This window comes from Callorhinchus milii, unplaced genomic scaffold, assembly GCF_018977255.1.
Source record: "Callorhinchus milii isolate IMCB2004 unplaced genomic scaffold, IMCB_Cmil_1.0 Scaffold3, whole genome shotgun sequence".
In the NCBI taxonomy this organism is placed as follows: domain Eukaryota; kingdom Metazoa; phylum Chordata; class Chondrichthyes; order Chimaeriformes; family Callorhinchidae; genus Callorhinchus; species Callorhinchus milii.
In genome coordinates, this window is record NW_024704744.1 from 37413542 (window position 1) to 37430833 (window position 17292).

General features: G+C 42.7%; 1 protein-coding gene across 1 annotated transcript in view; it reads right to left on the minus strand.

Annotated features, from left to right (window-relative positions):
- The window catches only part of LOC103189819 (sine oculis-binding protein homolog), an 84310-nt gene that overhangs the window by 56211 nt on the left and 10807 nt on the right, over window positions 1-17292 (minus strand). The window contains exon 3 of the mRNA XM_007910343.2: window positions 872-1023. Within this exon, the coding sequence (XP_007908534.2) occupies window positions 872-1023 (152 nt within the window). The remainder of the gene's footprint in view (window positions 1-871; window positions 1024-17292) is intronic.

The window sequence follows — 17292 nt, forward strand, 5'->3', positions numbered from 1 at the left end:
ATACTTTGTGGGTTTCCTCACGGATCTTTCAGGTACATCGACAAGTCCATTTCAACTTTAAAAAGACAAGGTAATATATCTGAGAGCTGGACAGACTACATATAATCTGGTAAAAGCCGTACATTCAGGTTCTGGTGATCTGCAAATTCTGATGTGTGATGCATAAGATCAGTCTTTAACCCCTTTGAGCACTGAATATCCCTTTGCAGCTTAAAGAAATATACTATTTCTGATAAATATTTATATATAGCATTTGCAGAAATGAAGGTTTGTCAAATTCCAGTGATAATCAAATATTCAGAAATGTACAGAAGCTTCAAACATGATTAAACTTTTCTAGACATCTTGGTGGCAAATAGTAGTATCTGTTGGCCATGTGAGTGGGAGTTGTGCCTTAGAGACCCAGAGTTTCCCATCACCTCATGCAGGTGGGTTTTCTCTGCTTTACTGGAGTGTCACTCGGAGCCAAAGATGATAGGAGGTGGCGAAGGAGGGTATGAGTCGGTGTAGCTGGCATTAGCCGACCATGAGCATCCCTTCTGTCACAAATAGAAAAAAGTGACAAAGGGAACACACACTACGAGAGTGGGGTAGGGTGTATGTGTGTGTGTGTGGTGGGGGGGAATATCAGAGAAAAGGGGAGAAACAATAAAAATACATTTTTATATTCTGGTGCAGAATTACTGTTGCAGTCCTCAATCCTAAAAATAGTCAGTTTTCATACCACCTATTCATTTAGGGGAGAAAAAAATGGTTTACATGAGCTCAGACTCTCACGGGAAACACTAGATGCTGTGAATGCCAAATATTACCGCATCTCTTCACAGTTCTACATTACTCTATAAGTAGGATCTTCTAAATGGTCTCTTACCTTGTTACGCTTGAAATAAGCCCGTCTGCAGGCTGCAAAGCATTTTTCACTGCAGAAACTTTTTACCTCGCTTCCCATGCTGAGGGAGTAACGTTTAATTCCCAGCTTCTGGCACCAAGCACAAACTATCTGCACATTTACCATTTCATCCTCTGAAATACACAAAAACAAAAAGAAAGCAAAAAATTATCAGCAAAACCATTTTTAGTGTTTTTCTTTCAATGTGCCTTAAACCTGTCTAATACAGGCATCTAATATTTATTGCTACATCCCTACAGGAATGCAGTTCAAGCATTCCACAGCTTGAATTCAGCCTCCCTTTGGCACCTGGTGAGGATAACCTCAAAAAAGTTGCATCTTCCCAATTTAACTTTCAGAGATGCTCGGTTATGTCTGCAGGGTAGAGACATACCCAACTGTTGGGATCTAACAACACTATTTGAGATAAGAGAATTGATTACATCTATAATAATAATAATAATAATCCTTGCATTTGATATAGCGCTTTTCACGTTGGGAGGACGTCCCAAAGCGCTTCACAGAACACACTGTGAAGTGAATTGACTGTATATTTGTGGGCAAACGCGGCAGCCAATTGCGCACAGCAGTGTCCGACAAACAGTGGTAGATTGAAAATGACCAATTTATTATTGTTTTTGGTTTTGGAGGGATTATTATTAGGCGTGTGGAGTAAGGAAACTTGCCCAAGGTTTCGCCCTGCCTGGAATTGAACCCAGGTCTCTCGCTTGCAAAGCGAGTGCTCTAACCACTGAGCTACAGGACTCCACTAGATTTCCCATCATTGCAAGTGTTTGAAAGAGCTCGATTACATCCTCATGCAATCTTCCTTTTTCCTTATCACAGACATGAACAAGCAAACACACACATAGTAAAAATCCTTTTATAAAGAATAGAGAGGAAACCGCCAATGATATTTTTATCCTGATCCATTAAAGAATTTAAATTCCCTCATGTAACTGCTCAATATTCCTGTCACTTTTAATTCCCATTTATTATAAGTCAGACCACAAATCGCACCGAGAGCAGTGCAATCACGTAAATAACGGTAAACCGGATGTGTGCAAAACAGTTCAAATCAGAAACAATCTTTTCTTTCAGTCAAACAGCTGCTGAACAACCACTCATTTGTCTCTCCCATGTGGTTACAATTAAACAGTACAGTAGAAGCTCTGTGTAACAAACATTCCCTCATCAGCTCAGGGTCCGCTCGCTTGCCACTAAATAAAAATTGCAATTGTGTCCTGAACATGTTTTTAACTGGACTGTATGAATCCAGCACTAACATCTACTCCTAGCTTGGCTCCGTTATTATCACTTGCATGTCATGTCTTTAACCCATTATCCCATGTCCTCTACCCTATTTTCTCCTCTGTCTTCCTTGCCCTGCCTCCCCACTCTCTGTTAGCCCTTAAAAGCCTCTCCCTCCCAACATGCCCCAGTTCTGAAGAAGGGTCGTGGACCCGAAACATTGACTCACTTTCCTTTCTCCATAGATGCTGCCTGACCTGCTGAGTGTTCCCAGCGACTTCTATTTTTGTATTAAACCCTGGTATTGTTTGTTCAGGTAGATCCCACAACATTATTTGAAAAGAGAGCAGAGTTTCACCTTGTGTCCTGACCAACAGTTCTCCAGATGGATTTGTTATTTCCCTCATAATAACAATGTGTCAGGCTGGCTCACTTGGTACCAGTCTTGAGTCAGAAAGTTGTAGGTTTAAGGTCCACATTGGGACTTAGAAGTCATACAGTCTAAGCTAACACTCCAATGCAGTGTTGGAGGTGTGCTGCATTGTTGGAAGTTTCATCTTTGGATCAGATGCTAAACTGAGGTCCCATCTGCCTGTTCAGATGGATGTTAAAGATGCCAGGACACTACTCAATAAAAGGGAATTTCTCATAGTGCCCTGGCCAACAAACCTCAAATAAAATTGATCATTTACTCCATGGCTGTTTGTGGGATGATGTTGTGCGTAAAATTGCCTGCAGTGTTCACTCACATCACTCTACTTTACATTATATCCTGTGAAGCACTTTGGGATAATAATAATCCTTGCATTTGATATAGCGCTTTTCACGTCTTCTTGACGTCTCAAAGCGCTTCACAGAATATAGTCAATTCACTTTACAGTATATTTGTGGGCAAAACGTGGCAACCAATTGCAAACAATAGTGTCCCACAAACAGTCGTAGATTAAGTGACCAAATAATTTTTTTTTGAAGGATTATTGTCCCCGGAAAAGCAATCCGCCAATTGACTAAAAACCGGGATCCTATTACTGCTAGGTAAACAGAGGCATGTGGAGTAAGGAAACTTGTTCAACGATTCACCCTGCCGGGAATCAAACCCAGGTCTCGCTTGCGAGGCGAGTGCTCTAACCACTGAGCCACAGGACTCCATGATATCTTCCTGATATATTTAATCATAATAATAATCATCCTTACATTTGGTATTGCGTCTTTCACATCGGGAGGCCATCCCAAAGTGCTTCACATGATATAATGTAAAGTGCAGTGATTGTGTGTTTTGCGGGCAAATGTTATGCCCGTTTGTGAGATCTTATAAATATTTGGCAATGGTTGCTCATGAAATGCTTCGACATGATATAATGCCTTTAATAATCCTTGCATTTGATATAGCGCTTTTCACGTCGGGAGGACATCCCAAAGCGCTTCACAGAACACATTGTAAAGTGAATTGACTGTATATTTGTGGGCGAACGCGGCAGCCAATTGCGCACAGCAATGTCCCACAAACAGTCGTAGATTGAAAATTACCAATTTATTATTGTTTTGTTTTGGAGGGATTATTATTAGGCTCTGTGTGGAGTAAGGAAACTTGCCCAAGGTTTCGCCCTGACCTGCCTGGAATTGAACTCGGGTCTCTCGCTTGCAAAGCGAGTGCTCTAACCACTGAGCTACAGGACTCCAGGTCTTTTATTATTATTTATTATAATGCCTTTGACACAATAAAGGACTACAAAAAGCCAAGTGAACGGTCCAGCACCTTGGGATAACCTCCCGATGTGAAAGGGCTATAGAAATGTAAAGTTGTTGTTGCTGTTGTAGAAAATACTGCCTACAGTACACATGATCAAAGTATTCCCCTATAAAATGCACACACTGTATAATATACCCTGTAAAGTGCTTCGAGATGTGAAAGGAGCTACACCAAATCTAATGAATAATATTTATCATTTGACAAGCTCACTATTACGTGTCAACTTGTGATGATTCTGTGCGTTAGAAAATGCAACAGCCTGATCTGTCTCCTTATTCACTTCAGCTTTCTCAACCCACTCCCCTAGGGTGCACTTTACACATTTGTTTCCTTCCAGGCAGTTGTTAGTGCTCCTTAAGGGTTAACCTGCAATTACTGGCTTAAATACCACCAGAAAGCTGTGTTAGGATGGAGCTGGATAGCCAGGGGTTGTGTGGCTGTGGTGAGCTTTCCATCCAACCCTCAAACCAAGCAAACTATTCAATGTGCCACATGTTTAAGGCTGGCTTCTGTTCCAATATCTCGAAAGGCACAAACTCCACTGTAAGAAATATAACCAAAGAGGGAGCAAGAGAGAGAGAGAGAGATTGCTTCGCCAAGTGATGCGTCACCTCATATTGCTTTCAAACAACAGAGGCTACAGAATCTGCTTTACGTGAGAGCCTCCTCTGCACTCCTGTTTTGATCGGACCAACTAAATTCACAGGGAGAAGCAATCATAATAAGCACAGGGTTTATACACAGAGCAAAACAATGAATGCACACATACTATCTTTTGAAACTGACTGCACTGATCGATGGTTACAGTGTGGGTGGGGGGGAGGGGGGCAAGAGTGAGTTATTCCGCATTCAGATTCCAAATCGACGGGATAAATAAGAAACAGTTTATTGACTGAACATAAAAGGCAATTATGATGTATCCTTATCACCAGGTATTTAATAGTGCTTTTCGCGTTGAAATGACGTCTCAAAACACTCCACACAACTGATTGCGAGTCTGAATTGGGGGGAGGAGGGGAAGAGAAATAAGGGAGGCGAGATGAAGAAACTTTGGATAAGGAAACTAGGACTCGAGTCAAATGGATCAAAGAGCATGTGTCTAGTTTGCAGAGGGATGTTCATTCAGACCACACGGAAAGAGACGCAGACAAAGAGAGAGAGACGCACATCAGTGAGACAGTGACAATGAACCATGCAACACTGGTGGGAAGGCAATAGAAAGACACAGAAACATTACCTTAAATTGGGTTCTTTATTACACATCTCTTTATTGATGTACATTTTTGGTTTTCAAATAGTTTTATTACTGGTGGCTGGATTGCCATTTCAGGAAAGCAAAAATAAAAGAGAAAAGCATCCAGCCACACAGTCTGGGTAGATACATATGGAGCATAAAACAAGCAACTCTTTCCTACTGCAACCAAGAGATCCGGTCACAGCTGAACCCGTGTTTAACAGCTCCACAGACATTCCATAGCACAACCATGTGCCCAATGCAGTGCATATTACAAGGCTTGGATAAGATGATAACAGTCATCTCCTGCCAGTCACATGATTGATAATTAGAACCTGCTTATCTCAAATCACATCAAATGACCAATTACTTCTATTTCAAACGCTCTGGGACGCTACCCTGAGTGAGGGGATTATATAAACACAAGTTGTTGTTATTTGGTGATGTCAAAATGGTAGCCACTTGGTGGAAAAAAAGGTCACATTATTTCAACCAGCCTTCTTTTTGTGTTTTGGGGTTGGAAATTATGTTTTATGCTTTATGAAATAATATGCACTAACAAAGGGGCTTAGTACTGTTACAAATTTCTCAGGGTTACAAGTCTGTTAGCACTGATCAAGCTATGATTGGTCTGAAACCTCATATTGAATACAGAAAATGGATCCTGTAAGTGAGTTTCTAGTCAGGAAATGGACTGAGGAGTTCAGACAACATCAAATCCAGGAGAGTGAATCTCAAGTGGTTTATGTTTGTTATTCGAACCCAAGGATAGGATTACTGCTTTACCATTAACTTCTAGGGATCAGTTACCATTTATAATACCTAGCAGACAGTGAATATTAATGGTAAAAGGATCTCTTCTCGCTTGTCTGGTTCTTTGATGCAGTGATTTTCCGATGGGATCACAATTAAATCTAACACTGCGCACACTACTCAGGAAAACACAGGGAAAGGTGCTGCAGTCTAGAAATACTGAGAGTAAAAATCCCACAGAGAGTTACACACAGCCTCTTCGGCACTTTGCAAATATAATGGCAAGTCCCATTTGAGGCCAACATTGCCAAAGGTGATGTGGGTAGTGCTCTAAGGAAATTTTTACCCTAGAGCTCTGAGGCAGGTAGAAAAGAACACGGTTTAGATGATGTGCTAAAACAGGCAGCTGTCATGTCATCCGTGCAGTGACTGGATAATAAGTGCCCTGTACACCCAGCTGCGGAGTAAGCAGAGAGAGCACATAACAAGACAATTTCATTTTGAAAGGAGTAAAGCATTAATGGAGGACATTAGCTAATCTTACGACACAGTGTGTGCAATACATCAAGCAACAGAACTGCAGTTATTACAAGATTGATCACTTCCCACCACAGATTAGGGTAACTTTCACTATTTGATATATAGAATAAATGAGTCCAGCAGACAGTTACGAGAGCATTTCAGTACTTTTAACACAATTAAACAGATCTGATGAAGTCATAAAGCAGAGCAATGAAGAATGAAGGATTTATATCATCACCAGAACACTCCCTCCCCTGAGTGCACTGTACCTTTCAAACCTACAACTGAGCTCAGAGTGAGCCCTCTGTTTTTTTTTTGCAATTTCCTTCTCCCCCTGTCCCCCTCTCTGTTTGAGAATGAATCACATGCTGGATAAGGATTCTCAGTCCATGGTGGCAAAGTAACCAATCGACACATGCGAGCTGAGGTGGTGGGTGATGTATGTTTGAGCGTGGCTATGTTACAACCAAACATGATCTTTTCTCACCCTCTCCTCTCACACTCTTGCATACCATATGTTATCTTAGGCCAGAGAGAGAGAGTAAACCTCCCTGGACTCCACATTAAATACACCGTAATTTCAGCTTCAGGAAAGCACCTCTTCTGGTACAGAGGCAAATTTCCACCATCTCACCTTGTAGTTTCCTTACCAATGATAATAATCCTTGCAATTGATACAACTCCTTTCACGTCGGGAGGACATCACAAAGCGCTTCATAGGATATGCTGTGTGACAAGGTATTTGTAGCCGATTTGCGCACACAATCCACAAATGGTCACAAATTGAATGACCAATTTTATTTGGGGGATTTCTTGGTCAGGACACAGGGAGAAACTACTTTTTCTTTTCGAATAGTGCCCTGGGATCTTTAAAGTCCACCTTAACAGGCAGACAGAACCTCAGTTTAACTTCTTATCCGAACAACTCACCTCCACCAATACAGCACACCCCCAGTAATGCAGTGCACTAGACCTAGACTACATGAGTTCAAAGACCAGACAATCTTCTGACTCAGAGGTTAAATTGCTGAGCCAGGCTGACACACACAAAATTAATCATTAATTTAAATATTAGTGCTCATAATAATAATCCTTGCATTTGATATAGTGCCTTAACACATCGTTGAGACGTCTCAAAGCGCTTCACAGGATACATGGCAAAGTGGCATTACTGTGCTGTGCCCTGACACACATAATGAAATGGGTTAAAACTGCACACACTCAGTCGATAGTTTTCCTATTATTCACAGGCACCAAAACACACCAAAAATATATGGGAACCACTAAAATTATCCCAATGCTTTATTTTATACTCTTAATTCTGAGTTAGAAAGACAATCTCCAGGTTGGTATTTGAGTTCACAGTCTAGCCTGACACTCCAATCTAGTGCTGGAAGAGATACTGCATTGGAGACATCAACCTTTCAATGTCACTTTAAACCAAAGTCCCATTTGTTTGTTTTAAGTTGGCCGTTCAAGAACCCATGATACTATTCACGAAGAGAGTTTTTTCAGTGACCTGGCCCACAATCCTCCAGAGACCTGACCCACAATTCTCCAGAATGACTATTCATTCACCTCAAGCCTATTTCTGGATCTCAGTCACTGCATTCAACAATAACGGCCTGTGAAATGATTTGAGATGTTTCAACATGGTAAGGCACTATAAATGTGCGAGTTTTTTCTTTCCTTGGTGTGTATAAGAACAGCCCAAACTTACAGAAAGTGAGAAAAGAATGACAATTGTAATGTACAGGAAAACTGAGGATGATCAGGAGCCACTGTGATGGCAACACAACAGAACTTTCTAGAAAAACAAAATGAGAAAAGACAAAAGGAGAAAGGCAGGGGTCACTTCAAGGGTGTAACACAAGCCTGAAGCTCAGATGATAATGATAAACTGTGCAAGAATCCCTCTCATGACTGATGTAATATAAATCCCCCGGAGTGGATTACAGACTTGTGATTCCACCTGTAATTCTCTACGTAACTCATTCAAAGCCAGAGGTTTTATATACAGTAATCACATGTTCTCTCAACCACTGAGTATCAATTCAGTGATAGGGAATAAGCATTTAATGGTACAATTTGTTCTTTGGAATGGGAGGGGGAAGGTCTTTCACAAACAAAAGAAATTTGTATTACTTTTAAAAGAAAGGGTAAATATACCCAACTTTTTACCTTGTGGGAGGAGCAAGAGGTAAAATCCTCTTTTAAGAGGCAAGAGGTTACCCTATTAAAAGAGGGTAAAATCATTGCTGTGTATGTCTATTTTTTCTTGATATCGGTATTGTTTATTGTGTACACATTGTTCAGCATCATTGTCAAAGTATAAATCAAATAATAATCCTTGCATTTGACATAGCGCCACTCACATCAAGGTACTATCCAAAAACACTTCATAGGATATACTGTCAAATGTAACAATTGTGTATTTTGTGGACAAACCCAGCAGCAAATTATCACACAGCAACATCTCACAAACAGCTATGAAGTGAATTACTAATTTTATTTGGGAGATTGTTGGTTAGGATACTGGGAGAAACTTCCTTCTCTTATCGAACAGTGCCATGGAATCTTTAACATCCACCTGAACAGGCAGATGGGTTTAATGTTCATCCAAAGGACAGTACTTCCAACAATTCAGCAGAATGTTCCAAAGAAACAGAAGTCATTACATCTCATCAACAGATTGAGCCATGTCTTTTCATCCTGAGTTAATGTCTCCATTGAAAAACATTTTTAAAAAATATATTTGTGGGCTTTTGTTGCTGGAGTCTAGTAGATGGCAGCAACGACTATCAAAAAGATTTCTGAGAGGGATTTGAAGCAACGTATCAAGGCAGGGGAAAGGATTTTTGGGAATGAGCGGATACAAAATGACTAAAAGCTTGACTGCCAATGGTGGGGCAGGAGAGAGAAACAAGTAGGAGATCAGAGGTTGTGTAACAAAGATTACAGACAAAATAGTGCTAAAGGAGATTGCAGAGGTAGGATGTGCGAGGTCGTGAAACAATTTGAAGATCTAGACAAGGGACCTGAAAGTCAATCTCCTAGGGAACTGGAAACCGGGAAATCTTGCCAAGGTTGGGGATAATGGGTGTAACCAGCCATAACAGTCACTGCACTTCAAAGTACTTGGAGAAGTTTTGACCTAATAATCGCAGTATCAGATCTACACATTAATATTACTTCTCTTAACATTATTACTTCTCTTAACATTAATATTACTTCTCTTAACTTTTTCTGTATGATCTCTGTGGGTGCAGAAAGTATGCTAAGTATCATCATCAAAATAAATAAATGAAAATGTTCCACTAGCAAAGTTTCAGGTTCAATTCCTGGTCTGTGCTGAGATCTCAGTGAGGAAGTCTTTAGGAGGGTCTACAATTGGCTTTCAGTGTCCCCGAGCTAGGGCGGAAAATATCAACCCGGATTCCCCGATTCTGGTTCTCTACGTAACCCAGCACCCCTGCTGGAGGAATAACTGCTGGAGGAATAATTACTAGAGGTGCAGATGTCTGGAGGTCAGGTGAGGATGGGTTGGGCTCTGTTGCCCCCACATGGCTGAATGGCCCATCAGCACTCAGTTACTGACCTCAAACACAAAGACTGTGTGTAAAATGCCAGCCAAGTTCACCCACAAGACACACAAGATAGGCCCAAGTCAATGGATAGCAATCACTACACTTTACAACGTTTCTTCAATCTTGTGAAGCACTTTGAGATGTCCTACCAATGTAGAAGGTGCTACACTAAATGTAAGGAGTATTATTATTATTATTAAGTGGTTTAATAATAATAATAATCCTTGCATTTGATATAGCGTTTTTCACGTCGGGAGGACGTCCCAAAGCGCTTCACAGAACACACTGTAAATTGAATTGACTGTATATTTGTGGGCGAACGCGGCAGCCAATTGCGCACAGCAATGTCCCACAAACAGTCATGGATTGAAAATGACCAATTTATTATTGTTTTTTGTTTTGGGGGATTATTATTAGGCGTGTGGAGTAAGGAAACTTGCCCAAAGTTTCGCCCTGTCTGGAATTGAACTCAGGTCTCTCGCTTGCAAAGCGAGTGCTCTAACCACTGAGCTACAGGACTCCGTATTCACCATGTGTTCCTATCCCCCATGCTGACTCCAGCACTGACACAGAACCTTCAGGTCCAGCTGCAGCTCATGTACACCTGGCAAAAACAGAGGATGTGGATTAAGAGCTAGCAACTCAACTCTTGTTGTCACAATCTTGTCAACAATCAAGAGGTTACAATGTCAAAACGGAAGCAGAACCTCTCCAGGATTAAATATCAGCCTTATGTACACTGCAAAAAGCTTGTCAGTCTGCGTAACATAATTTGTGTTAAATAGAGTTGTGTTAAACAGAAGATGCACTGAGCACCACAGTGGCAGTGGAATCATGTCAGATTTATAAGGCAGTAAGAGTGCCAGTGATAGGGACCTAGGAACCTGAAGGTATACAATATCATGTTATTTGTACAGTGATAAATGAACTTTATGCTTGGAAAAACACAGGAAAATATGATTTACATATAACTACTGTACTACAAACAGTTGAAGCCTTGTTCTCCACACCCCTACAAACAAAATAACCTCTCTCTCCAACTCCTCACTGGTACATGAAGATCGTGCTGTTAACAGAATGTGGAGGGTCAGCAGCTGAGCCCAGTCCTCTCTCAACTTAACCCACACTTTGCTGCAGCAGTCAGTGGATAGTGATCAGCAGCAGGAGAACTGACCTAAATATACCTTTTGCCTTCATAGATTTATACAGCACAGAAGGAGGCCATTCGTGTCTATGTCGGCTCTTTGAAAAGAGCTATCCAAATCAATCCCAGCCCTCTGCTCTCTCCCCATAGCCCTGCAATCTTGTCCGCCTTGAGATCAGCCAACTCAGCAGAATCAGTGATCTAACCTGAGGCGTTCACGGTCTGTATCACACCAATCCACACTGAGCAAAGCCTTTAGCAACTCAGCAATTAGAGAGCGCCGACAATTTATTTCAAAACAACATTCAAAGCACCTGAGGCAGGTACTTTTCTGAGAACTTGAGACTAATTATATGAAGAGATTTCTTAGGTCGCTGGGAAGCTGACGTCATTGAAACGAAGATACATTTAGGAGAATGCCCATCAGGTCGCATTGCGATGAATCTGAAAGGAATTGCACCACAATCTTAAATACCAGCAGAATTCTTTCATAAGGGACCATGTACTAGAGGTATGTCTGATTGGTGCACCTTTCTCCTGTCTCCATAAAGTGGGAGAGTGCAGTAGGTCGAAGTCTCCAGTGAATGTTGTACAACTCCAAACGTACACTGCAGAATCAGCCGTGTACTGTGCCCAGCTTAATATGCTGGTCAACAACTCTGCACTGACTGTCCCAGTTCACAGACAGAGCCATCTACAGCTTCCTGTTACTGGCCAAAAAGACCACTTCATGAAAACTGGTGGAATGACTCTGGCTGGTCGGCAAGCCCTGGTATTTCCACAGCCTAAGAATGAGTCACGGCATTTGTTAATTTCCATTTGACCCCTGGGATTTATAGACTTTCATGGATGTGACACTACACTTTATATAATGCCCGCTACAGTTGGCTGCTATACAAAATGTAGATCACGAGGTATGGATTTGGCCAGAAAGCATTTGTCTTTCCAATAGTCAAATATTCACTAGAACCACAGCATATAATAAATAATAGAACACTTATAAGGAGATCTGTATCCTAGTCAGAAAAAGCAACATATTATTATCTGTACAACAGCATCTCCACATATACACAGGTTTGACACCAGTATTCTATATGTATATGTATTATCTATATATAAAGGGGATACTAAATGTGGTTGAATTCAATTTAAAAAATGCCTATTTAAGGAGTGAATAATAAATCTGGAACACACCAACACCCACAACACACAAAACACACCCCTCTGCTTGGAGTGTGTTTTGAACCAATAAGACAAATCAAGCGGTTCATCTACTCCTTAAAATCCCTGGACTGCAGCCAGGATCGCATGCTACACAGAATAGCCTCTATTATGTGCGTCAGACACATGATACAATCTCACATTTGATGCATGGGTTTGTTCAGTCACCACCAGGTGTTGCTGCCTGGCTTCCTATTGTCATCAGCTTACACCTGCTCATTTGTAACTTATGATTTTCGGCTTCTTACAAGGCTACTGAATGTCTTGTATAGATTATCAATCGAATGCATATCAATGGGTGGTTTACCAAAATTTATCCCACTGATAACATAACTGGGAGTTTGGAGCCAGAGAGAGTGGGATGGTGGCTGAAGTCACAGTTGAAGATGAGGGTCTTGAGGTGTGCCTTGAAGGAGGTAAGGGCGGGAGGGAGTGAGGCGAAGGTAATGTGGGATGGAGTTCCAGAGGGTGGGGGTTGAAGCCCGACTGCCAATGGTGGGGTAGGTCGGAAGGGGTACATGGAGCAGGCCAGAGCCTGCTGAGCGGAGGGATCGGAGAGGTTGAAAAGGGATAAGGAGGACGGGGCAAGGCCATGGAAGGCCTTGAAGGTGAGGACGAGAATGTTGAACTCGATCCTCCAAAGGAAGGGGAGTCAGTGGAGCCGGACGAGGGTACGGGTGATGGGGTCACGGAGCCTGGTGCTGGAGAGCACACAAGCTGCAGAGTTCTGGATGTTCTGTAGCTTGTGGAGCGGAGAATTGGGAAGGCCGACAATCAGGGCGTTCGTATAGTCGAGCCTAGTTGTAATGAAAGCATTAATGAAGGTAATAACAATTACAGAGGGACGTAAGTGAGACACAGTACACAGAGAAAGACGAAATGCATTCAAGTGAGAAAGAGAGAGTTGAGCAAATGAAAAGCGAAGAGTCAGTCAGTTCACTCTTATCCTTATATGAAGCAAATTCCATAAGGTAGCTAGGAACATACACACGATATCCACCCTCCCCCACCCCTAGACATACCCAAAGACACAGGTACAAAACCACAGACACAGATACACATGCACACACAATCGTGTACACACACACTGACACACGTGTACACACACAGACACCCACACACGCTCATATAGACATCCGCTGACACAGACACACATATGGGCAGGAAACATTTATAAATACTTAAGAGTACGTTGGAAAATACAGGAATCACCTAGCCATTGGGTTAATAAAATAATTCAATGCTTTGCACATAAACAGAGCCTTTCCTGCCACTTCCCTGTTGACTTCACTCTGGTTAAGTTTCCCAGCAAAACGGCTTTTTTTTCAGATTGTTCACAGTTGATGTAATTTATTATATTTGACACCACCAGCTTAAAGGTTGGAACTGTTTTCAATGGAAACTGCAAACCCCAGGCCCATAGTGAACAGTGCAAGTTTCAATGCTTTACTCACAACCAAACCCTCCTCCATATGTCAGGCTATGCTTCGCTCTGCTATCAAGCAATTTTGTTTCAAACATAAAATGGTGTGAGGACTTCAAACCAACAAGTGGTGAGGACTTCTAACCAAGTTGGCTGCAATTTGTAGTCCAAAATGATCCAAAAGCTGAATACTGAATCTTACTGTCAGATCATTTTGTAACTATGAACTTGGGAGTAATATAGTACATTTCCTTCAGGATTGCCACTATTTGTCAAAACTGGACAGGGGTGGGACAGGGCTGTGAAAGGGGTTGAGATAATGGTAGGTTTTCATGTTTGTTTTACTAATGATGAAAATGAATCAAAAGGCTTATTGCCTTCCCGGTCACCCAGAAGTGGGAAAAAGTTACATTTTTATTTTAAAATTACTCTTTGAAGGCAGAATTGTTCCCCTATTCTAAATCACTGAGGAAAATAACTTCCTTAAGTTTATGATTGTACACAGTCATCTTCATACAGCTGACTCCTATATCCAGCTATTTGTTAATCTCAGTCTGCATGAATCTCTGTATCCTGTTTCCAATCAGGTACTTAGCCTTTTTTTTGAAAGAATTAAATTGAAACAGAACCAAATGCTTTTCTTATTAATCTGTTACACATATCTGTAAGTGTACACGTGTGTGCGCGTGCACATGTGTATGTGCATGAGTGAATGCATGCATGTGTGCATGTATGCATTGCAGCACATGTGCGCATGAATTTGTGTATGAGTATGCTTCTGTATGTGTGTGGATGCACGTGCGTGTAAACGTGCGTGTGTGCGTGCACTTGCGCGTGTGAGCAAGCGCGCGTGTGTGTGCGTGCGTGCACGTGTGCTGAGAGACAATTGGCTGGTCATGTCTAGTCTTCCTTGAAGTTTATTCATTTTGTTAACCTCATCTATGCTTCTCAAATCTGGATCATGACCCCATAAATCTTCTTTCTCCAGTGAAAACAAGTTCCGCTCTGTCAGCCGAAGAATTCAACAGTAAATCCCAAAATCAAAGACCAAATTACAATTCCAGAGGTGAAAACGTTCAGCAGTAATTTTCTACAAAATGACATTGCATAAAATTTAATTTTCTGCAATCCATGGGAATAAAGTGACCAGGGCAAACACAGAATTGGAAGTCAAAAGCCTTGTTTTATTTTTAAAAAATACTAAGAGTGTGGATTTGAAAAGAGCTCAAAATATTGAAAAGAGCTAAAAAATACACAATATTGGTTGCAAAATGTCATTTCAGCCAGTGTGATTTACTGCGCTTAATGGCATTTCCAGGCTTACAAAAGAGAAAGACGGTTAAAAGTAATTTTGTCCTTTGCTAGCTATAGGATCTGGGTCTGTTGCCAAACAGCTGTGGGTCTGACAGCTATGAAGCATCCATCTACTCCCAATCGAAGAGGATCCTCCAGCATAAAAATGTCCTCAGTCTATGCCTAAAACCAACAATATCAAATCAAAAGCACACTCAAGAGATGAATATTCAGTGATGCAAACACCTTCCATCACCTGGCTGTACATACCAGGCTTATATGGTATGGTATACCAGGCCCGCACCAAACTCCGCTCCCCGATCACCCCAGTCCTTGCCAGACTGCACTGGCTGCCTGTCCCAGAGAGGATCGATTTCAAGATCCTCACCCTTGTTTTCAAATCCCTCCACTCCTCTGCACCCCACTATCTCTCTGACCTCCTCTCTCCTCAAAACAGTACCCGTTGCCTTCGTTCCTCCGGGTCTGGCCTCCTCCTCGTCCCCCGAGTCCTCCGCTCCACCCTCGGCGGCCGTGCCTTCAGCCACTATACCCCGAGGCTCTGGAATTCCCTTCCTCAATCCCTTCACCTCGCTCCCTCTCTTCCTATTTTCAGGTCCCTGCTGAAGACCTTTCTCTTCGACCGGGCCTTTGGTCACTTTCCTCCCCATCCCCCTGGCTCGGCTCCGGGATCCGTTACTGTGAAGCGCTTTGAGACGCCATCCAGCATGGAGGGCGCTCTATAAATCCAAGTTGTTATATATCTACTCCAAGATAATCTTCGAGGCCAAAGACAACCCTAGGCTACTCTTCACCACCAACCGGCTCCTCCAACCACACTCTCACGCCTCGCTTATCCTCACCTCCAATGCCAACTGTGAGGCGATGCTGGATTTCCGCGAATCCAAAGTCGAGGGGATCCGCTCAGCTACTTCTGTCCTTTCAACTACAACCCCCTTCCCATCTCACCCTTCCACCCTGGTGCCTCCCCATCCCTCCCTCCACACCTTTGAACTTGTCTCCCATTCTTTCTCGCCACCACTATAACCTGCATGAAACCGACCACCTGCTCTCTCTACCCCATCCTTACCCCTCTCCATGCCTCCCAGCCCCACCTCCTTGCCCCTCTACTCACAGATGATAAACCTCTCCCTGTCCACTGGTACCGTTCCCACTCCTATCCTTAAAAAAACTCTCCCTGGACCCATCTCTGCTCTCAAACTACTGCCCCATCTCCAATCTCCCTTTCCTCTCCAAGGTCCTGGAATGAGTTGTTGCTTCCCAGCTTTGCTCTTTCCTCTCCTGCCACTCCCTTCATAAACCCCTCCAATCGGGATTCCGTGCTGTCAACAGTACTGAAACAGCTCTGGTCAAAGTGACAAATGACATTCTGTCCGTCTGTTCCAGGGCTCCCTCTGCCTCCTCGTTCTCCTTGCTGCCTTCGACACCGTTGACCATTCTATCCTCATCCACTGCCTCTCCTCTCACCTCAATCTTTATGGTGCTGTTCTTGAATGGTTTAGATTGTACCTCTCACACCTCCTCACTTCTTCTCCACAAATGGTTTCTCCTCTAGCCCCCGCACCATCTCAGGCGGTGTTCCTCAGGGCTCTGTCCTTGGTCCCCTCCTTTTCAATGTCTATCTGCTCCTTCTTGGTGACATCATCTGCAGACATGGGGACACTTCCACATGTATGCAGATGACACCCAACTGTATCTCTCTGCCTCCACCCTTGGCTCCAGGACCACCGCTGTCCTGACAGAATGTCTGTCAGACATCGAGTCCTGGATGAGAGTTAACATTCGACAGTTGAGTGTCAAGAAGACAGAGGCTCTCCTGATTGGCTCCCGTTAGCGCCTCCACACCTCAGGTGCTGATAGCATCACCATCCATGGATGCACACTCCATTTTACTAAGCCAATCCAGAACCTTGGCATCTTGTTTGACTCCTAACTATGCTTTCTGCCCCACATCTGTGCCTTCCCCCACCTACTCAACCTGGCTGTATATACCTGGCTGTATATACCTGGCACCTGATCGTTTTTTGTTGTTTAAACATGGCACAGAAGCGAGCTAGGAACCCTGACAAAAATGATGCAGCATATGGGCGACGATCAGCAGTCATGTAACAAGCAGCATTTGATAGCACAGCTTGCGGTACTCCACAAAAGCCAGCAAGCTCATGTCAGGGAAGCTCCTGCAGTATAAAGATCTTCCAGAGTATTTA